The sequence below is a fragment of the Prenolepis imparis genome, unplaced genomic scaffold, assembly GCF_030444845.1.
Source record: "Prenolepis imparis isolate NDT839.2.m4 unplaced genomic scaffold, iyPreImpa1.0 SCAF_5, whole genome shotgun sequence".
Classification (NCBI taxonomy): domain Eukaryota; kingdom Metazoa; phylum Arthropoda; class Insecta; order Hymenoptera; family Formicidae; genus Prenolepis; species Prenolepis imparis.
Window position 1 is genome coordinate 1,573,274 of NW_028141163.1, and position 25,253 is coordinate 1,598,526.

General features: G+C 33.5%; 1 protein-coding gene across 3 annotated transcripts; it reads right to left on the minus strand.

Moving 5' to 3' along the window:
• Positions 1-554: 554 nt before the first annotated feature.
• On the minus strand, positions 555-24,559 carry LOC145935954 (ferric reductase 1). Of its 3 annotated transcripts, none has more exons than XM_083037783.1 (12): positions 24,039-24,559; positions 15,501-15,820; positions 14,965-15,056; positions 12,269-12,428; positions 7,349-7,549; positions 6,609-6,704; positions 5,513-5,666; positions 4,799-5,025; positions 3,976-4,216; positions 3,423-3,535; positions 3,005-3,118; positions 555-2,372 (listed from the first exon to the last, which is right to left on the minus strand). In XM_083037783.1, exons 1-12 carry the CDS (start codon positions 24,046-24,048, stop codon positions 2,232-2,234), a joined length of 1,869 nt encoding a protein of 622 aa, XP_082893909.1. In that variant the 5' UTR covers positions 24,049-24,559; the 3' UTR covers positions 555-2,231. The 3 variants fall into 3 exon arrangements, with proteins under 3 accessions (XP_082893909.1, XP_082893911.1, XP_082893910.1); XM_083037785.1 differs by lacking the exon at positions 24,039-24,559 and adding an exon at positions 17,887-17,981; XM_083037784.1 differs by lacking the exon at positions 24,039-24,559 and adding an exon at positions 17,820-17,844.
• Positions 24,560-25,253: the final 694 nt, after the last annotated feature.

Sequence of the window (25,253 nt, forward strand, 5' to 3'; positions counted from 1 at the left end):
ATTTTCAGAGTAAATTCTAAGAGAAAATTCTCTCAGTGCATATATTACAAGTTTAATTTTATGAATTGTGTGTGTATGTATGCGAAATTATTATATTAAATCAATACATTTAAAAATAATTTTGAGCTGTATTCAACTAGTACTTACTATCAAGCTAGAAAAAAAATCCCCAATTTAACCGCAATGCAGAGATTCCTTTCTTAATAAAAACGATAAGTATAACATGTAACTAATTTTATGGTTGAAAAATATAATTTTATTTGACCATTATTTTATTATATTAATATTTAAAAAAACGAGTAAAACCTCGTCAGAACAGTTTTTCATCTGTTGAAAAACTGTTTCGACAATTATGGATTGACAAACAACTTTTACGCACTTTGCAATATAGTACGTCAAAAATGAATGATAAATTGAATTATAACTTTGTCACGCGCTTTTTACAAACACCCCATATATGTTGCGTTATCAATTTATTTCCGGGACATATATAACAAACTTCTCCATTGAATCCATCTTATGGCCATATTGACAGAATCCAAAGCCGATACACATGTGTTTGTATAATATACATATATCTATATATATATTTTTATTTATTAACAATCAATAAAGCTAACGCAACAGTATATTATTCGCCATCATTGACAATGTCGATCGCAATCGGTCACAGAGTCGAACGCGATATGAAGTATCAAAATTTATAAAATAGCAAAAAATAATATTTAAAAGAGCTAATACTGCAAATTTTATTATAAATATGTATTATGTAAGTAAAAAACCATCAAAAAAAATTTTTAAAAATTTTATAATATAACTGCGCCTATCTAATATGAAAATCTTATAAAAACTCTTGCACTTTCACAGACCTTCCTCAAATTCTTGTCGAAAATGAAGTAAAAGTTAAAAACCAGTTACGAGTTAGAATAAAGTAAAAGTGATTTTACAATTAGCACACTAATACACGATTAGAAAAAAACAAATCTTGCTGCAAAATTTTAAAATGCAATATTTATAAAGAGGAAAGTCGATGAAATCAATCGCTTTTCGCGCGTATTTCTTAACAATTAATATTAATCTTAATATGAATATAAACTTAATGTGAAACTAAACTTAAGATGAAACTAAACTTAATTAAACTTAATATGAATATAACATAATGTGTGAATATAAACATACTATAAAAATAATTTCTGCGTTTTCTAAATATATGTCGATATTTGTGATTAAATAGGTTCTTTTACAGGATCCTTGCTTTTTTCGATCGTATATGATGTTAATCGCAGGTTAATAAAAATCATGGTGATAGGCAAATTATGTTTGCTGTAAATGTAAGAATCAATAAGGAAAACGTCGCAGACAGTTTACAGTTTTGCGCATGTACTTAAATTATTAATTTAACATATTAATATTGTAATAATTGTATACAAACGTTTGACAATTGTCAATATGTCAATCATAAGAACGCGGATCAATTATGCATCTACGTTTATTAATATCAATCATGCTCATTGTAGAAAACATATGATGAATATGCAGTACATATTTAATATTATCGATATATAAAAAAATATCAAAAATTGATGTCTAAATATTATTTGCGGATAATAATATCATTTTACGTATTATTTCTTATATTTTTTATTTTACATACGATAAGAAAAAAGTCCTGCAAAAAAAACAATTATGTTTCGAGTTTTTTCTACTCTAGTTTTATAATCATGCTATAAATTGGACTAATGGCAGTTCCTTACTCTGAAAATAAAAAATTATTATACTCAAATTCACCAGATATAGACAATAGGATACTCCGCGTGTAATCGTAAAAACATTTATTGATAGTAACAAAGTATATAAAGTTTAATCCTGACGTGCTTTCCAATTAAGAACGTTATATATACAGAGAAAACCCTATTTTTAATTACGTTATATAATCAAAATAGAAATTGAGAAGATAGAATCTTCACGGAAATGTAGAAAAGGTAAAGAATACTCGTCAGTATGCAGTAACAATCACTTCATTCTCGCGCATGTGTCTGCAACGCGACGCGATTTGCATCTTTACACGAATATATATTAGGATTTGCACATTCTTCGTGCAAAATAATTTGCATACAGAAAGTCGCGCTGCAACAGCTACGATGGTCTCTCCGAGAGCCATCCGGTTGGAATATTTCCACGCGGAAGTATCGCGGTTGTGACGAATATTTCCACGGCGTTGATTAGCGGCCTTAGTAACCCGAAATTGCGTCGGTGAAGGTTGCCCACGCTTCCTCGATAGGTGCCAACACGGTGATCACTATGAGGCTCGCGGCGAACAGGACGATAACCACAAAGTACACACCGAAAATGAACTTGCGTATGCCGGAGTGCTGTCGAGAAAATGTTCAATGAGATTTTTGTTTGCGTACCGATATTGGTACGCTAGATTATTTTTTGACGCGATCTCGGTCCACGACATAGATATAATATCAAACGCTATTGATTTATTTATATATATATATATATATATATATATATATATATATATATAATATGTATGCAAGTGAAAGAGAGAAAGAGAAAAGACGAGATATTTATCTATTATAAATTTCTTGGAAATTTTTTTACCAAAGAAACTTTATAGAGCTCGGAGTTTTAATTCAAATAAATCAAATTCTCTAAGAAAAAGAGGGCGAGAGAGAGAGAGATTATTTGATTTATTTCATTCATAAAAAATTTAATTTATCTTATATTTAAGCGCGTAGAATATCTATTCGCGTTTTTAGCGCGTGAAACTTGCCTTTTTTATATAAAGGAGTGTAATTAGATTTTACAATTATTGTTATTGATATATTTCGCAATATTCACGAGAGAAAGTTACTGAAAAAATTTAACTAAACGTTTCTGTTAAACATATTATCTTCCTCTCTGTTTTACTGGCAATCTTATTACTGTTTCAAAGCGGATTGACGCGCGTTAGGAGATTGCTCGATCACGTCACTCTTATTTTAGAAAATCTTACGGGAGCGTCTCGCCTCGCATCTGGATGCATCATTGATCCGCGAGAATGCATGTCTTTCATAGGAAATGAATTCACTCTCTGACTGGCTTGTCTGTCAGAAACGCATCCAAGGAACTGCAATATGAATGGCAAAAATGTAACAAATATACAACTGCAATCGGATAGGTGGATTAAATCTCGAATAATGCAATTTGATATTGAAGCACAAATTCCGTTGGATATCGAATTAATTTTTCTTTTTTCGAGATATCGTGTAAAATAAAAAGTTTTGATTTTTGACCTAAAAAAACGTTTGACCGATTTTTATTCGGCTGTCAAAATTCTGTGGTTGTTACACGTTTATATATTAATAAATCGTTCGATCAGATTTTCTCGCGATTTTTTTAGAACTTTGTGTAAATTTGAGAAAGATTCTTACTGTTAGAATGAGGTGAGCCAGAACATAGAATACCACATATGCGGTAAGAATCCAGTCGACCCATTCCGGAAGTTTGGCCTTGTTCAGTCGCACCGCAAAGAAAAGCGCGATTACTGTGAAAGGAATATTTTATATACTTTTACACAATTTTATATTTAAAAAACAAACTAATTCTTAAATATTTATTTATCCGATCTATAATTCATGATGCATTTTATATTGAATTGAATAAATCATTAAGAAAAGGTAATTGATAATGAATAAAAAGATATTCAAAGATGGATTACATTACGTAAGCGTTAAATAAAATGAGATCAAAATGATTAAAAATTAAATCGAATCAAATGAGAGAAATAAGATAAGATCCATTTATATTACAATTATTATTTTTTTACTGTTATAAAGCAGCAATAAAACATAAGCCTAAAAGAAATATCTATAATATATGTAAGTTTTGTTCAAATGACAATGAATAAAAACAAAACAAAAAAATAGCGAATGCGGTAAAAAAATATGAGACAAACGTATTATTTACATATACATACATACTTACGGGCGCATATTTTTGCCACATTACCGACGAACCAGTGAGCCCAATTGAAGAGAGCTCTTCGCGGTGCGCCGGGATGTGGTCTCATAGCTGCCATAAAGGGCTGGATGAAGCACAAAATTGTGGTAGCCAGGCCGACGGAAGCGTGTATCGTCTCGGAACTCCATGTGCCCAATTCCACAAATATTATCACGAAGGCAGCGATCGTCATCGACCAAGTGAGCACCATGAAGAACCTGTGCCACTTGAGGAAAAATCGATAGGGTTTCATTGTAGCGAGAAAGGTGTCGATGGCGACCGCTTTCCTTTTGCGTGCTTCAATATCAAATGTTAATGATGTACACTTTGATTTTATTATCGCGAAATTAACGGGAATATTTCATTGGCGATCGGTCGGAGTGCTTCAATTAGTCTAAAGAAATTAAATACATTATATTAAATATCGTTAAATGCATTAAAATATTATCAATTAAAAGGATTTGTGAAATCCTTTATAGGATAAAATTAATTTCGAAAATATATTTTCCCTAGTATCTATAAAGAAATTCTTTTTCAAAACAGAAATAAATACTCCATTCATCGTTCTGTTTAATTATTGCAAAATTGATGAATGCATCAATTTTTTAGAATCAGAAACAGAGGTTAAGTAAATGAATTAATAACATTCGTATTTTTAGTTCTCATCGCTCCTGTATATATAATTGCGAATATATTCGACGAGAGGAAATAAATGGAGAACAGTTATAATTTTGAAAAAGCGCGAAATATGATTTATCGAATATTGAATGAATATCTACGCGAATGCCCGGGAAAACTGCGCACTTACGGCGAACCAGTGATCCTTTCCACACAATTGCGAGTTAACCCATGTCTGTCTATAATATCTCGCGAGTAGCATCCCGATGGAGGCCGTGCCGATCCACGATGCCAACATAAGCGCGCCGTGAAGGCGAATTAGTAGGTCGCTGGCTGGAATCCATTCTCCAACGTCGGACAGTTTCTTCGAGGTACTAGTCCCAAGATAGACCATGTCGTGAAAGTCAACGCCATTTCCTGAAAGGAACAAAAATATATAATTGCGGTATCTATATAAAAATTATTCGCAAATAGCGACTCTTTTCCTTGGCGAATGCGTACATAAATATTTATTTTAATTAATCTATCGTTATCATTCTTCTCTTCTTTTTTCAAAAAAATAAGAATTATAGAAACGCGATCTATTTGTGTACGAATCACATTTCATCCGCTCTTCTGTTTGCGTTCGAGCAAAAATATAAAGAAGCTGTCGAATTTGCAGTTAACACAATTTGCAGCGAGAAAATTGCAGAGTTTTCAACACACACTTTGCTCTTAGCGGAGAGGCAAACTTTGCGAAACCGACAACGTTTCTTCTTTACGTCATATATCTAGCATTAGCACGATTGTTAGTAAAATCCATTTTTTTCCCTTTAATAATCAGCGATAATTGTCAGTGAGAAATAGCATTGGAATTGTATAATAGATACGCTCGCTTGCACTCGCGCAGAGATATAATACATACTTCGTAGATTTTTGCCGGCGGCTACGAGGAGATGGTACGGAGTATTGACAAGGTCATAGGTACGTCCTTGAATAGTAGTGAGCTTGTCCCGTCGAAATTTGCAGTAGATCACGCCATTCTTGAGCGAGGCGCTTTCCAATTCGACACCTTCCGGCTGTTGATGAGATCGCGAATAGAGCAAGAAAATATTTGTCGAGCATAAATCTCGAGTACGAAATAATTCACAACATTCGATAATTCTAATATATATTGTTATATATAAGTGATAGGCCTTAAGAGCCGAACGCGGATGTTGATGCGTATTCCAACGAAATTTAATTTTTCGCTGGAATTAAATTAATTGTGCAGTTTCTCTCGCATCCAATTCTTAGGGGGGTTAGAGGGGATGTATGGAATAAAAATCTCAAGTATGAGATTATTCCATACAAGAAAAGACTTGGCAGTATACCAAGTATTAAAAATTCGTGCCCTGTGCACAATTAATTTAATTCCAGCGAAAAATTAAATTTCATTGGAATACGCATCAACATCCGCGTTCGGCTCTTAAGGCCTATCACTTATATATTTGTATTTTAATACGGAAGAGCCTTAATAATAATTCTTATTGTTATATATTGTTACATTTTGCAGGAATATTCTTTGCTCAATATGTAGTGAATTTCGCCTCGACAAAAATATATTCTAGTCAACACTCGAATATTAAATTTCAAATAGAAAAGCTCAAAGGACTTTTGAAAAATTCTCTTGAAATAATCTACTTTGAATGAAATAAAGATTAGCATGTTAATACGCTCTATTTCGCAAGGACGTAATACGATAAGTGCGCGGCAAAAGTTTTGGCTGTTTTGATAAGCTCGTAGCAAGTAGGTGGAAATATCTCTTACGAGCTTGGTAATTATTCGCAGAGCTAAAAAGATTTATGCATTATCGTAATGGGAAGTAACAACAACGTTGCGACTAGGCGGGGCGGGCGTAATAATTGGGATCTAATGGGCCAGACTCGTCGCCCGCGACAGAACGTAGCGCGAATTAATTAGCACAGAGGGAGGAGATGCATCTGTGAGTCGGTGTATAGCATAATGTAAACGATACTCACCGTCGCATGGCGCATGTTACGTTTTCCGGAATTCCAAGATGTATGTAACGCAATTTCACCGTCCTCGTTCGTGCACTCGACTACGCTGTCGTCGCCCTGCATCCGCATATTATAACCCATTACTACTTAATCATTGATCTCGCGCAATTATGCGCGTAATTAATTACGTAAGACAAATACATATTGCAGTATATAACTTCTACAGCGACGACAACGCGACTTTAATTGCCGAATAAATGTTGGAATTGTATTATATAAATATAAGTTCGCGTAATAAAGAAATCCACTCGCGTTCCCGTAATAAATTTTCAGATGTACAGTTAGAATATAATTGAGGATCTCGCTAATATTATACAGTCATTCAACTAATTCGAGGTTTGTTTTTTATACAAAAATCTCGCGATTGATATTTCAGAGAAATAATTAAAGAGAGAATAAAATTTTGGCCAGTGTATCTCCAAAGATAAATAATTAAGAAAAAAAATGCTTAAAAGACTCGGATAATTTCATTTAAATTAAAGCGGAATGATGAAAATCTCGAAAGAGAGACGATTGAAAAGCGTGAAATGTGCGTGGGAGAAATAGCTCTCGGCGCTCTTAATAAAATAGTTCCCGCGCAAGGATTTTACTCGCGAGTTCTTAATAAAATAGTTCCCGCTTGTATAAATTGCATCCGAGGGGGTAAAAAGCTACGCTGGATAGCACAGCACAGCTCAAGCCCAGCTTCTCCGTGCAATTACCATATTCTTGTCGTCCGACAGACCGACAGCGACATATTTGGCCTCCTCCCGCGCCTGCATCTCGAAATGATATTCGTCGCCCTGCACGATCACGGCCACCACGGCGGTGCAATCCTTGGTTTTTATACAGCCCGCGGGCGCGCCGAAGCAGTTCTTCGTCATGTGGCAGCCCGTGTAGAACGGGTCCCCCTCATTCTGCGTCTGCAATGAGAACACACACCTGGGGATGACGCGGGAATTTTGCCAAGGCGCGAAATGCCACATTTCGTGAGATAGATACCATCTCTTTCTCTCGCGCGCGCGATTTGCGGAGATTGCGCAACGTCCTTCCGCTGTTCGCAAAATTGAGCGACGGATGAAAAAAAAGAAAAGAAAAACAAGCATATTTACGCGAAGAAAAGAGATTTTCGATATTTAGAATTCGATCATACTCGAGATGCTCGATTATAAGATTTTCTTACTTATATTTGATATTTAGGTATAGAAGAAATATTTTGTCTCATTATTATATCATAAAGGAAAGATCGTTTAAACTATAATAATTATACAAATTACATTTTCATTAAATGTATAAAGTAAATCAAATCCAAAAGAAAAAAAATATACGCGTTTTATTAAATTATAAAACTGAAAAATATATATAGGAAGGAAAAATGGATACGTTTTTTGTCATCCGAATAATTTTAAAAAATCCTAAAAAATAGACTCTGTTATACATAGGTATAAAAATAAAATAGTTTACGTTTTATAAAACAAAATTCGTGAAAACCACGAAATTAATCATAATAAAGGAAAGATCATTTAAACTATAATAATTACAAATTACATTTTCATTAAATGTATAAAGTAAATCAAATCCAAAAGAAAAAATATATACCACGTTTTATTAAATTATAAAACTGAAAAATATATATAGGAAAGAAAAATGGAGACTTTTTTTGTCATCTGATTTTAAAAAATTCAAAATCTAATTTTAAAAAATCCTAAAAAATAGACTCTGTTATATAAATAAAAAAATAGTTTACGTTTTATAAAAAAAAATTCGTGAAAACCACAGTTGTATTTTCAGATTAGAAATACTGCAAACTTAACACTGCCGACAAGATATAAATGTTATTAAAGCTCGTATAAACATAACTTGCGGCACGTTGTGTATGGGCATAAAATTAAAATAGCTATCGCTGTATTAATACTTATCTATGACATAAGCGTGTCCACAGTTATGACAACCTGGTAAATACCAAGTGTTTGCACATGGAGAATTCTGTTGTAAGAGTCAACAAGAGAAAGACATGTATTGATAATAATTTCATAATGACACAAAAATGTTGACCTAATTTAAAAGCTTCTGAAATGTACGACAGCACGATTAATATCTCACAAGATTTAATCTAACAAGATGTAAGGAACTAATAAATTATAATTCTTGATATACTATGACAATGATAAAATATGATAAAATGTGATAAAATATGATAAAATATGACAATGTGACATTAATTAAACATTAATTAATATATCGATACACATACACTATAATATACTTTTTTTACTGTACTATTTTATTTATAGTTCAAAATAATTTTTATTTATTTCTATATATAATTTTTGTGTCTGAAATTGTCCTCTGAAATTGTAAATATTAAAAAATATATCTATGCATTTATGCATATTAAATATTGAATATAATTATGACAAATTTCTATAAAATCGTGGCAATAGTTTGAATTATATTGTTATGCCGTTATTTCATATGCGTAAAGAAAAAATATCTAATGTTTAAGTAATTTTATTATTTGGGAATAGATTTAATGCGCAATTGTTTCTATATATGGTGAAGTCTCGAGGCATATATGACTCGACAAGAAATTCTAATAAGGGGAGACCTTGCGGAGCAAATGGCGCGCAACAATTTACGGGAATGTGGCTTACAACCGAACGAAAAGGAAATCTGCGGCGGGAGAAAGAGAAGTTTGACGACCAGGCTTCAACTTAGATACGCTTCGCGAAATCGCGCGCATTCACGCTCCGGCGGCCTCCGTTCGCCATTACCACTGCTCTTTGGTGTACTTTTACGCTTTTTTATCGCAAATAATCGAGCGCCGGTTTTCAAGGAAAGGTCACTTGCCCGCAGGATGTAATTATTCAATTAACCTATCGCACGTATATATTATTCAAACACGAATTGAAAAGCAATTCTCGGCGGAAAAATTTATTCCCGACAGGAAACGATTTTTATCGCGGCAATCAAAGGTCTCCGCGAATCAGAAATTACTATAAAATCTGACAATTTATTGAGATATCGTATAGAAGAAACGCAGAATCGCGAGAGATCGATAAGTCTTTTTACTCGATCAGCTTATTTGCAAACTCTGGAAAATGCAAGCAAAATATACATATTGTGATATATCCACATAATGCGGAAAGTTTGTATATAAATTGCAAATATACATATTACGAGTTATATCTACAATCTTTAACAAATTTAACTAAATTTTAAAAATGCAAAATATATGTGTATGAAATTATTACAATAGTTAAATTTATAGATTTTATATTAAATTATCTGTTGCGCTACGCTTTCTAGAAAAAATGAATAGATCCTAATGATAAAAATTCTCCCAAATTGCTTTTAGATTATTCTGACTTTTCATAAATTTCCATTTAAAAAATTAAGGATTAATTTTTATACTTTTCATCTCCTAGACATAGACAATATAATATAAAAATATTTACTTGCATCTGAGACTACAAAATATCTTTTCTTTATATCATTAAGAACTTAAAAAAATTGAAACGTTTTTGAATTTGTTGTAGAAAAATTTATATATTTTTTCAAAGTTAAAAAAATTGTAGAGCTGAAAGACAACACAACATGAAAGAAAGAACGAAATGCAGTAAAAATCCTGCACAAGAAATGCAGGATTAATAGTACTTTCGCGAAGGATTTGGAAAAGATTGGACGAAGCCTTGCCAAGATCCTTGCTACAACCCTTAATCCAGAACACAGCTTCGTTTTATTTTTTATTTTTTACCTTCGATCCGCATCCGATAATTCCTCGATCATTCCACTTAACAATTCTCAACGCGCAAAAAAAAATCCGCGAGGGAAAAAAGACGCGAATCGTAAAAAAATTCCACGATACGAAATCGCAAACGGCCGCGGAAGTGAACGGTGAAAGTACATAAAGCATAAATTCCAGAACGTTAGTTGCGGTCGTGCGTTATGCGCTTGTATGCGGTTAAGGGATCCGTATACATGCACATTTACACACACACACACACACACACACACCTATATAGATGCATAATTCATGCATCTGCATCACGCGTCACGCGCTACTATATATATTCGCTTCTGTATGCGCGTGTGCATGTGCGCGTGTGCGCATCATAAATTTTTTACTTTCCACGATAGTGGAAACGATAGATCGTTATCGTTGTGTGAGATATGAGGGATCTAAAATATTTTTCACATTAGTCGAAACTTTCGAAATGTCGATTTATGCGACTAATATGTATAAAAACGGAGATGTAGAGAATATCAAGGTACGCGCTGTATTTTTCATTAATGATCCACTTTGCTGTTATAAGTTGTATTCGATCGGGAGTGTAAATGCTTAACAAGAGGATATTAAACGAATATTAATTAAACTTGAATTTCACAAAACTGCAAAATGGTGATTTATGAGTGAACTATTTTAATTCTCTCATTTGATATCAACGATGGGTATAATTATTTATTTATCTCGCGAATTTATGTATAACCTACTTGGAGGCTGACAATTTTCATTAATTAAAATATCATTGCAATTCATTCACGATGCGAATGAGAATTTAAATGCGTTTCAACCCAGAATCTGCGTGTTAATCCGCGCGAAAACAAAATACAGCGGAACAATTCATTAAAAGCAAGTTATTATCTTCTGAAAAAAAAAAATTGATAGGCTATATCATACAAACTAACAAGCAAAAATTTTCTATACAAACATAATCCGTCGATGATGGAAAGAAAACTATATACGCAAAATTGCTATTTCGCGGAATATATGAACGGATTAAATTTCAATGGCAGACTTTTTTAAAGAATTTTAAATCTCTCATTACGTTTTTTTCTTTAAGCATTGAGTCAAGTCTCATCATTTACTATTTACCATTTTAACCATTTACCATTTTACTATTTACCAATGCTAAGCATTTTTCTATAATTAAACTTCTAATTAAAATTAAACTTTATTCAAAATATTAATCGAAAATTATACGATTTCATTATTTATTTTTCTTTTGCATATATACCTACACAGAGAGAATTTTCTCTTAGTTAGAATTTACCCTGAAAATTATTGTCATCAAAATATAAAATATGTTTGATTAATTTTACTATGCATCAGTTTATTTATATATTTTATTGTGATAAATATTATTATTTTTATTGTGATAAAAATATATTAATCAGAGAAATTCTTATAAAATTCTTTCCATACCATATTGTCACACGATTACCATGATTTTCAAGGTAAATTCTAAGAGAAAATTCTCTCTGTGTATATTTTGTTTCTTATTTTTAGTCATTAATAAAAAAATTATATATTTTTTAGCAATAGATGTTTTCAATAAAATTTTTATTGGGTAAACTATTTCAAAGAGGTGGACAAAAAGAACATGCAGTGATTTTGCGGCACTCTCTACATGTAAACTGAATAAATTCTTTCGAATATGATTACATAGAATATATATATATATCCTCTGTTGAATCGGGTCGGGTCGGGTCGGCTCGTGCGTGCATCCCACGAGCAATGTTCGCAAAGCCGCACCTATCGGGACTTACATACAGACCGCTTACATCGTTTAACGCCCTGTGTAATACTCGCGCGCGTTTACCTCATAATAGCGGGACACGACGGGAAATATAATACTCACCACATAATTGACGGTGCGGCTGTAGTAGGGTGGCGTAGTGGTCCTGAAGGTAGTGACGGGCGTAGGTGGAGTCAATACGTCGATGGACCGCTTGTCGACGGTGACTCTGGGCGATTCCACACCGACCCAATACGTGCTGTAATCCTGAGCGAAGGTGGAGCTGCAAAAGAAACAATGAGGGGTCAATGATCAGCCGTATAGCGCGCGGTGAAATGTCAAACTCCGGAATTAAATCGAGAAGTGATAGAAACTTTATTTCGAGTATCAATACGATATATAAAGCTTGCGGAATATATTATAGTAACATTTCAGTCATATATTTTACGTTGAAATCATATATACTGCTATAAACATAGGCATATCATTTGGAGACGATTTTTCCTCAGCGAAAATGACGAGGGAGGTCATTATTTTTTGCATGTTTCCAATTTTTGCCATCGTGTATCTTTGTAACTAAGCCTTAAATTAAAATTCTATTAAAGTAAACTCTACCTGAAATTAACTGAAGAATGTGAATTTGTCATTATTTTATTTCCACAAGGCTTAGTTTGCGAAAAACCCTTTATTTTCAATCGCTTATAACTCGAAAATTATTGGTGTCTCGACATTTTTTTTCTGAGGAAAAATCGTCTCCAAATGATCCCAGGAATCTGCACACAAATTTAGTCCCCCCATCATTCTGGGACACCCTGTATATGTACATTTTTATATTAAATATTCACAATTTTATTACTTTAATGTCCAACATTCTGAAATATTCTATGCTGCGTTTAAAACGAGGGAGAATTGAAAAATGTGAATTGAATACATGAAGAAGGTCCCTTTTTGCACATTGATGTACGTATGTGTACATTTTTATATTAAATATAAATATTTACAATTTTATTATTTTAATGTCGAACACTGAAATATTCTGCTGGATTTAAAACGCGGAGAGAAATCGAAAAATTTACACGTGAAAAATGTCTTTTTTTGCACATAGATATTACACATATATGTATATTTTTATATTAAATATTACTTTAGAATTTTTTCTTTTTAACGTTAAAGAGAGTTCGGAAGAAACTGAAATTCTAATTAATTTAAAACAGAATTTTTAAAAACTTAAAAGACTTATGCAAAGAATTGAAATAATATTAAAATAAATCATGATATAAAAAAAAAAACATTATTACAAAATGAAATATGTATTTTCGCAACATTAGCCGATAATTGATCGAAAAAAAAAAATATATAGAAAAATTTTACATGTGATTTAAAATAAATTTTTAAAAAATTATATTTATGAAATTATATTTATGAAATTAAATACCTGACTTTCGAAAATTGGTACGTTTAAATTTTGTATTCTCTTTCTCTTTCTCTTTTTATATTATTTTTTAATTTTCAACATATATGATATATATAGTGGAGTACTCTAAATGCTCAACGCGTGAAATAGGATTCTTTGTAATATATCTTAATAAGGGTTTCATTAAATCTTAATAAGAGACCCATTTTTTCTAATTTTCGATTGTTTCACGCGAGAATTAAAATAGATGAGTAAAAATAGCAAGGGATAAAAACAATCTTGACAAATCTATAAAGTTAATGAGTTCAAAAATTAACAGTACATAACAGTTTTATTAATTTTTTCAATCCATTTATTCTTTACACAGATGTTATTAAAATCACAATAATATTTGAAGAATCTTGATATTTGTTAATAGTATAAGATTTACATAAAATTTTTAGTTTATTAAAATCCTTTTTCTTTCTTCTTTCCTTAATACTGCTTGCGAAATATAAATATCGATGAATAAAAGAAAAATTCCCAAATGGAGCCCCGTAAAATGAAAATAAAATTCAAACCCTTCTCGAAATAAGTTACGAAGTTCAGCAAGGGCGCAGCTGCGCGCTTCTTATTAAACATGCATTAGTTACTTGGTATCGATTATTATACGAGGAAAAGTTTATAAGGAATGTTTCGCGCATTTCTCCTACCGTTATGCTCGCACGAGCACGTTGAATTCCAAACGCGAGCAGCCGCGCGTACGGTAATACCTAATTGTGATTCACAAGTGTGATACACATCGCGCTTTTGTGTGCATGCGTATGCGCGTGTATAGCTGCGTGCGTGTGTGCATTCGACTGAGATCAGTCGCGGAAATCGTGACTCAACAATTAAACCGTTTCCACAGACGCTGACGTTTCTTGTTCTAAATTTTGCAGGTGTTTCGAAACTTCGCAATTTCGCAAATTCACGGAAATAACAAGCAGATTCCTGCGATCTTCCTTGATAAATGTATATATATATATTTATATATAATTTATATAATTTTAATATAATTTATATACATATATATATATATATATATATATATCCCCGATTGTGACAAATAATTGTTTATATAAATTAATCAACAAAATATACATACACAAGTAAAATTAAGATAAATCAGGGAAATGTCACAGTTTCCTTTGAGTATTTCGTATGTTGTGATTCGTGTAATATATCAATATTTTCTCGAATACATTTTAGATGGAGATATTAATTAATAAATGTCATATATCGATTGGATAATATAGGTGCACAGGCCGATAAATTTGAGTATACTGCCGGCAGAATTTATTTATATTTAGAATCGATATTCGATGTAATCAAGCTAAATCGCGTGATGCTTGTTAAAGAATCATTATCATTATATGATACTTACTTGAAGATAATAGTACCCTCGTAATCGACCGGAGCTTCCCAATCGAATTCAAGATTCTGCTTTTTGTTCGTGTTCGTATGAGTCACACCATTCTAGACACAAGAAACAGGAAAAGTTTCTTCAGATAAGAAATTGCACATCATTGAAATTGCACATCGTTTACGAAAGAATTTCGATAAATGATTAAACCTTGAACCATTAACGATAGAAAACGATTCTCCAAGTAAAAACGGAGCACTCTGATATATTATTATATATATCATATACGGCTGCAATCGTATCGTAAAATATAATACAATTGAAATCCACAAAAGTAATTGATTTTATAATTGTTTTAATATTTCAAAGAATTGATCATAAAAAAATGTAATGTATTATTTTATAAAATTATTAATTTTCTTAAGTTTTTGTGAGGCGATTTTTTTTAAAACTCTTTAATTATTTAGAAGACGCTCAAATTATTAATTAATTTTTTTAATTATTCGAAATGCGAATAGAATAAAAAGATTATAAAGTGATATCGCAATAAAAAGTACCTTTACGCCTTGGGTGCATTCGACGATTCTCGCGGAATCGGGCAGATTCGTGAATTCACCCACAAATTCGCCGGTGTCGATGTCCCTGGCGAGGATCATGAAGCCCTCATAGGCGAGACCCTGGGGACTTCCGAGGATCAGCCGGACCCTACCTCGTCCGGCTGCGGGTAGCACCTGATAAGGGGGATACGACGATTGGAGGGAGCTGCCGGGATGACGTGGTATCAGATCCGAGCATGTCTCCCTCGGTGCTCCGTTGGGTAATCCCGATACCTTAGCGAGCAAGCCGATGGTCAGGAACAGCAACATCCTGGGCATCTCTGTAACGAGGCGAGCGTCGTAAACGGGATACGCTTTAGAGGATAGATGTAAATATATAATGCGCAGTGTGTGTGTGTGTGTGTGTGTTATCGCGATGTACAGGACGTGCCGCGCATTTTCTAATAAAAAATCGATTCCAGATTGACGAAGGAATCTGTTATCAAGCGGACTTTCGGTCCTTTTTATTTTATATATTATTATTTTATTTTTTATTTTATATTAATCGTGTGATGAAAGCATTGATTTACATCCTCGTATTGAAACAAGACACTGATTTGTATCGCATAATTGCGGTTTAAATTTTTAAAGATTGTATTATTTTTGGTATTGGATTTTGCAATTAGCTTCAGCAATTTACCGTGAAAAAAAGAATTACAATATCGCGATCGCCCGGATTCCCTTACCCCTCATTGGAGATGTAATGAGACGATCGGAAAACATTTAAATGAAACGGCACACTTGTTTAAACAGAGAATGCAGACAATAGGTCTGTTTGATGTTCGCATCAATATTGAATTTATCCGATATGACGTAAACAGAAATGTGCATTCGACGGCGGTTCTCTATGTCATTTATCCATAATGCACGTCTTATTTCCTCACTTATTGTTAGTGTGTGTTGTCATATATGTATGCAATATAATGCTATATGAATTTCAATTTCAACAATCGCATTTGCATAATAACTGACGAATGCATTAATAAATAACGCTGAAATTTTGTGAAGATGAGACGACTAGTTTTTTTTATCCGCATCGTATATAATTTTGCTCGACAATAAACATCCAATCGTATAATTTTGCTCGACAATAGATTTTCGAATGGCGATAATATTCGGTAAAAGTTTTATTAAAAAAAAATTATCCTTTGATACTTATCGGATATTGCACAGTCTAGACAGTTTAGAACATCTAGGACATTTCTCTGTCTCAATTACCCTAATATCGCTTCGTTATCTCCTTCCTGATAAAATTCAAGAGATTTCAAGAAGCTATTATAATCCCACAAACGAACATTAATCCCCATGTCTAACAAGCTGTTCCAAATTATATATCTCGAGTATTTAATTTTGATATATAGAATTGTAATGATAACTAGAAGGAAGATAAAATCAGGAAATCCACGACGACGAGAGAAATATCGTGCCTAATCGTCGATAAACTTTTTTTGATATGTTACGCAGAGTGCAAAAGTTAATTGTTCCATTACGCGAGACATCAGATTGGATCAGAGAGATAATTAGAGGAGGGAGTGGGTGGAAAGGGGGGGGGGGGAACTATCGAGACATTAACGAGCGGGGAGTGAATGACTCCCAGGAACGCTCCGTTCGTGTACGACCCACGCCTGAAAGAGCTGACTTTCACCTATTGGGAGTTTAAACTCTTTACGAGTTTCTTAGCTCGCGCATTCCTAAACGCCCCGCCGCAACTGAAATATTCCTGCCGTTATGTAAGTGCCGACTGACCCTCGCCATTGAAATGCCACGTAGCCGTGGAAAGGTTTTGCTGCAACGTTCTCTCGAAACGAGACTCGCGGAAACGTTCGCTCGAAAAACGAGATCGCCTCCAAATTATTGCTTCGTCTTATAATACATTCGCTATTATTGAAGTTTGAGTTTTAACCAGAGCTATGATTTTGCACAAATTGCATGCAGGAAAGATTAAATCAAGAAGGAAGGTAGGCATTGTAATAAATTTAGATGCGAAATTCGAAGTATGATAGATGGATCTGCATCGAAAAATCTGTTGAATCAATCGGACAATTTATATGGTTTCGATGTAAAATATCGCCTTGCGTTGTGTAACAAGAAAGTGTCATTGACACGAATACTTTTGTACATTTGTGCAAGTGCGATCGTATCTTTGTAGGAAGTTGAGTTAGCAGCTTGGCTGATAAAACGCACGATAAATTTCACGTAACTTGCATGAATCTCTGTAATCACAAACGACATGCATATTCGAGACAAGGTCGATCACTCGCAAATAATTGCTAGTCTCACCGTTCTGCATTTTCGCACATACAGGGACACACGTACATAACACGCACAAACACACACATATACGTACATGTTCCAAGTTTGTCGATTAGAATTAGACTGTTTATCGCGAGAAATTATTGTCGCCTCGTCAAAGGCACAGCATGGTTGAAGGCGTCGACTATTCAACGACAATTTAAGCGATGCGTAATAACTGAGACGAAGATTCTCAGGATGACTCAAGATTCCTCATGGAGATTGAAGAATTGCAGTTAATCAGCACAAGAGCGTAGTTACTTAATAACACAATAGCAAATATATATACAGGGTGTTAAAAAAGTGGCGGATACGCTGTATAGGGGTGAATTCCTGAGGTTATTTGGAGACGATTTTTCCTCAGCGAAAATGTCGAGGCACCAATAATTTTCGAGTTATAAGTAATTGAAAATAAAGGGCTTTTCGTAAACTAAGTATTGTGGAATTAAAATATTAACAAAACTACATTCTTCAATTAATTTCAAGTCGACTTTAATTTAATAGAATTTTAATTTAAGGCTTAGTTACCAAGATGGCAAAAATTGGGAGCTTGCAAAAAATGATGACTTCTCTCGACATTTTCGTTGAGGAAAAATCGTCTCCAAATAACCTCAGGAATTCACTCCTATACAGCGTATCCGCCACTTTTTTAACACCCGATATATAGTAACACATATATTTGCAAAAGCAATAGCGTAAAGCTTGTTTTCGCGCGTGATTCTAAATTTATTCGAAATTGAAAAACAAAATTATATTTATTCTCAGCACATGACAGAAAAAATTTCTTACTTTTTGACACAGCTATATTATTATTATTATTATTATATCAACATTCATGCAAGCATATAAACGAAATTACGAAGTTATTGCAAATTTTATTGATGATATTTAATGAAAGTTTCATTTTTCAATAACAATAAATATTATTGCAATTTCAGAACATATTTTAGTCACGGCAAATGCAAAATTGACTATAAATATGCAATATTGACATCCGCGTACTTATTTTTCATTTTCATATTTATATTCCACATATTCACGTCATGATAAACGATATATGGACGCGTAATAAGCGTTAATTGGAAACGCATTCGCAAAGAATACAATTATCTCGACAATGCGGCAATCATGGACGAATATATTGAGGCGAGAATCCGTCGACACCGTCCCAAGATCAATATTGCAGATGCACTCGAAATTTCTCTCGCGGACGGAGGCTGCAATTTGCAAACCGCTGCGACCACCGTGTACGCGCACGTGCGAATCCGAGAACACGTACACCTAGATACATCAATTACATGTACACCAGAAAGAAACCAGGACGATATCGCGCAAAAGCGACCCGTGACGATACCGCGCGGATAAAAGAATTAGTCGAGTCCTCGTATTCGCATTTTGTGCGCGTGACATATCGAAGAGGAATTAAGACCACGATAATCACGTGCCTAGCATTATCATATATCATTATTTCATTGTAGAAGAGAAACGGGCACAAGGCTTCGGTTTGCGGTTTATAACGCGTGTGTGACTCACCCGCGGCGTTCTACACCCACTCACGCGTGCGCGCGCGCGCGCGCACACACACACACACACACGCGCGCGCGCGCGCGCGCGCGCATAACTATGCACACGTACATAGGATACACACGGACAGGGATTCACCGCAGGTGGATTTTCCTCCTGCGCGGTCACAAAGGACCGCGCAGGAAATTCCCATCATATATGTTGTGTGTGTATTATACATATATATATATATATATATATATATATATATATATATATCTATGTGTATATGTATGTATGTATGTATGTATGTATGTATGTATGTATGTATGTATTCAAAGATTGGAATCGATCAGTATTTATTGCATATACATATAGTGAAAAAATCAAACGACATCGTATAGCTTCTTCGTATAGCTTATACTGTTAATTAATTACGTTGCTCTCTTGTTAAAATATATCAAAGAATGCAATAAAATGTTCTCATGACGCTCTTTGACAATACACGTCGAGCAATTGAAATTAAATTTTTCTAAAAAAAAAAAAAATTCAAGCGAAAAAAAAAATGTAACGCATTTATCGGTATTGTTTGCATAACTATCTGCGGGTTCTTGTAAAATAGAAAATTGACCTCATTTACTGAAAATAGAAATCGATTATGCATAATGTACTGTATATCGTTTAAGTAAAATATCGCAAAATTCATTTCTGATCAATTTTCCGATTATTTGCTGCAATTACATGTATATATATTATCTAGCATATTATCTAACACTATAATAATTAAGAGTTACTCGATACGTCCTGGCAGTGTATATATTCACAGTATGATCTTCTTAGTAGCATATTTATCTTCTGTTATGCAACGTGAGCTTCACACGATGCACTTTCGCATAACGCCTAGTCATGCATTTAGTTTTCTTAGTAAGTGATTACTAATTTGTCGACTCAACATGGTACGGTCGTACGATCAAGTGACGTCGTTTGAAAGAAATCAGCCGAATATTATATAACTGATAAAGCATCAATAATAACGTAGCTTAAAAATTAAATACGATGAACACTAAGCGATAATGAGGCATTCAAGTTAATGACTGTCATGGATATTCTCTCTCATGTTGGAAATGTGCCCAAATACACCCTAATGTTTCACTATCTCTTAATGTAATTGCAGCACTTTTTGTTTAACAACATACAGAACACACTTTTTTTGAAAAAAATGGACTATTCCATTATGAAACAAGTTAGCATTATATAAGTAGAGTGTTCTGGAAATATATAGAAGAATTATCTCGTGCATTTTCTCTTAAAATCCTGTTTTATTTATTTAATTTTATTTAATTATTCTTAAGCTGTTTTTTTTTCAACTTTGCCTGATTTATTTTACAATAGGTTGTTAAATTTTTATGATAATTAATATTTTACAATATTATTATTATTATTATTATTATTATTATACAATAAGTTTGTAGATCCTAATATAAAATATTAGGCACTTTTTATACGATTCTAAATACCTGAATGTTATTTTATAGTATACCACATCGTTGTGAACCTCCTAAGTATTCATGACATATATCTTTGAATGGCTAATTGTATTCGTACAACGTAAGTTTCTACCGCTTCGAATGTCATTAGGTAAACAAAGTATCGCGCGTCTCGTCTCTTCCGTGTTTGCTGAACGTATCGTCATGGTTACGATGCCCTGTTGTCCTAGAATTTCCACGTCGAGTATTACTCTCGCGTCAGTACCGCCGAACCGCAAATTATTTTATCGGTTACATAAACCAGAGACCGCGCCGTGCAAGAATTCAGGGAAACGCCATTCATCGTTGCCGCAATTATTCTTAACGGCCTGTACCTTAACGAGTGTAACGCTCCTCGGCAACACATCGATCTTGCTCCAATTGTTTCGCTTTGTTTTATGTACAGGTTGAGTCAATTAGGGCAACCTGTCCGTCCAAGGATGGACACAGACATGGTTGAACATTACTCTCGCGTATCTAATCTGCAAAGTCCTTCACCTTAATCGTAAACCTTGAAAGATCTCCATAAATGAACTTATTTTTCTGAATCGTCTCTTAAATGTGTTTAAAAAGACGTGTGTAATGAAAAGAAAATTGTCCTTTAATAGCATTTTTTAATATGTCATAATGTTTTAATTGATAAAACACAATATAACGTAACAATAAAATAAAATAAATATACATTATCTTCTACAGAAAATTATACAGAAAATTATCAGTAATACCCGTGAATTTGTATATCTTTACTTTTTCATTCATTCTCTTATTAATTTTTTTACATGTCTACAGAATAAATTATTCAAGATTATCCAAGTTATAAATGAAATTAAGATGAGGTAAATCGTTAATGTAATATAAATGTCGCACTGCATGTTTCGAAATGGATCGATTCAATTAATTAATCGATCGGCGATGATTTATTCTCTTCTCACAGACTGGGTAAAACCCAACAGTGAATAATCGCATGCATAATTTATTAATTGTACCTACTTAAGTGAGCAGACTAGCGTATTTATACGTATATATAACGTACACTTATTTCAATGGTACTTGTGTCTCAATTTTTTAACAAGTACATCAAGAGGATTTTGCGAGCCGATTTCTCCAAAGTTGATTAACTTCAATCGTAATTCAATCATCTCTCTCGAGTTTCTGTCTCTATATGTAGGAGAAGATGGAAAGACGCGATTGCCCCACGATTCAAGTTAATTGACGTCGGAGAAATCAGCCCTAGAGCGATCGAAGGGACTTCAGATCCAATAGATCCACTCGATTTTCCGCTTATCGTTGCACAAAAACGCGTACTCATCGATCACGTTCAAAGACCCTAATTAAAAAAAATTACTTAATAAATCTTCTCTCTATAACATGAATTTATACAAATCTATTATTTTTTTCAAATATATATGAGAGAATTTATTAAATAGTCTTTCTTTTATATATATATAAAGAAAGGCTATTTAATAAATATAAATTATATGTATTTATACCTATATATATATTTTTATATAAAAATATATAAAATAATTTTTAAATAAATACAACACAATTATATATAAACTAATAATTGTTATATACGTATTAAATGATAATTGTAAATGTAAATGTGAAATATGAAGAGAGAGAAACATATAAAACATAATGATTTTAAGTTACGAAATGTCTACAAGATTAATCTTTGTATAGCGGAAAGAAGATTTGGATCATCGTCACGTTTATATTCAGAATTCTGAAACGGACAGAGGATGTAAGCGACTGAATTTCTTATGAATATTTCCTACGAGTTTTCTTCGTAAGGCTACTTCATGAATTTTAAAATGTCCATCCATGTCTATTTTTGTACACAAGTCATCTTCCCATTTTAATTTTAACATTTTATCTTATATAATTCAGTTAGCTTCGAGCAAAAAATTGTCGTAAAACGCTCTCTCTTTCTATTGTACAAAAATTGTAATTAATAATAACAATGACATTGTTTTTCAATAATGCAATTATGTCTTCAGTGCCACGTATGTATATTAATCTCTTGCATATATGCGATACAAAAATTTTATATACACCAATCGATCTGGTCCCTTGATATAATATTAATTAACTTTTTTTTACGGATATATAAGAATTTAATAATAAATAAAGAAAATTCATGAAAAAAAGACATGACTTTTTTGTCGTCTAGATCATCGATTCTGAAAACGTGTTAATTTTTCTGATTATTGTTTACGAAAAAAATAATAAACAATTTTGATTTTAATTTTAAACTGCAATAATATCATGAATAAAAATTAGAAAACGAAAAACCAATATATTTCTTAACAAGAGAAAACTATTAATCCTTAGACGGTAATAGCGATCTACGGGATCGTTAATCAATTTTAAAGGATGAAGATTATCGCGAGTGATGTAAAAAAGCTTGAGATCTTCGACAGCTGGTCCCATCTGGCCCGTAGAAAAAGAACAGGGGACTCAGTTTGTTTACGAAGCTTTAAATAGATACTGCACTGAGAGAATTTTCTCTTTAGAATTTATTCTGAAAATCATGACAATCGTGGGACAATATGGTATGGAAAGAATTTTATGAGAATTTCTCTGATTAATATTTATCACAATAAAAATAATATCTATCACAAAATAAAATATAAAACATGATTGATTAATTTTACTAAACTGCTTTTAGTAAAATTAATCAAACATGTTTTATATTTTATTGTGATAGATATTATTATTTTTATTGTGATAAATATTAATCAGAGAAATTCTCATAAAATTCTTTCCGTATACGATTACCATGATTTTCAGGATAAATTCTAAGAGAGAATTCTCTCTGTGTGGAAACTACTGTATAGAAAAAGGTGATTGCGGGTACGTACGATTCCGCGTACATCGACATGCTTTTAGAAAAGATAGTATTCCAAGGGCATAAATTGTTAAACAATTGTGTCACATATCTGCTCTTTCTTCGATCAGAGACACGGCTGACGGGTTAAAGAACTCAATGCGTTCGCGTTACTCGCTCACGTGCATCAATTCTTCAAAACTGGTGAACCACAGATCAATTTTACCTTCTCTGAGGATTGAAAAAAACCTCTGTCTTATAAATGTTATATTTTTCTATTGCATGTGTGTATATGTGTGTGTATAGAGTCTTATAAAAATCATTTATTCGCGCACAGGTACTCACTGATTCTCATATCTGCAGTCGTAGATTCTTGACGTTCACCACAGCGTGTAACACGCGCGCCAAACAAACTCGCGTTGGGATCACGTGTGCGTGTGAGTGCCGGCGAGATGTATCCAGCGGTGACACGCGTGCACTAATTTTCCACGACGATATGGGATACTGCACCGGGATCACCTAAAGACCTAAATCGTCGACAATCCCGATCGATCGATCGTTCGTTCGTTCTCCAATGTCGCGGCGTCGGACGCGTCCGGTTCGGTACTCGCGAATCGCGTCGTCCTATGCTCCGTCGCGATCGAGAGTTCGATAAATCGCACTCGGAGAGAGACGCGCACACTCGCGTTTTTAATCGCGCGGCTTCTCTCTCTTCGTCGACCTCGTCGAAGGAGAGACTCACTCAGGAGAGAAGCGCCGCTGACTCGATCGTTCGCCGGACCTGGATCTCGCACGACACTTGTTGATCCCGCGGCGGCATACTTCCGTCTCTATATAGCGTCAAGAACCACACCTTGCGAGAGACTGTACGAGAAATACGGGCCGAGTTGAAAGGCCCTCAGTCGTGAGACCAGCTCAGGCTCGTAGCGGCGATCCATGATGCCACTCGATACCGATACCCTTCGTTACGTGGCGTCTCTTTACTACCATCGGTATAGCTTCGCGATCGAAGTCTGCCTGCTCGAATGCTGAATTCCGTGCAAATCTTGGACAATAATTTAAAATCGCATTTATAAGCTGAAGAATTATAATAATAATAAATATAAAGTAAGATCGACAAGACGCGTTATTAACAACTAGTATCTTTAGCAAGAGAATTTTGCAAGAAAGATAATTAGGAAGGCGAAGGCTTTTTAGGAAATAATTGGAAGAAGAGAATTTCGATCGATGGGAATTGTGATGTTGACAAATATTCAAAGTTAATATATCTTGTTAGAAAATCATTTAAAAAATAACAAAAGAAATCGTGATTAAAAGAAGTTAATTTGAGACTAAATATTATTTTTGCTTTTAAATAAGATTATTTCTTTAAGAAAGAGATATTCTCTTTAATGGATGATCATCATCTCGTGATTACATCGGATAACTGAATCATAATATCTATTCTCTTGTTTTCATCCTTTATGCCTTACTTTTTCTCTTTCAATCGTCTTACTTTTCCTCTTTCAATCTTTTTCTTTTCATTGTGCCTCAATGTGCATTTATTTCGAATGCAAAAGA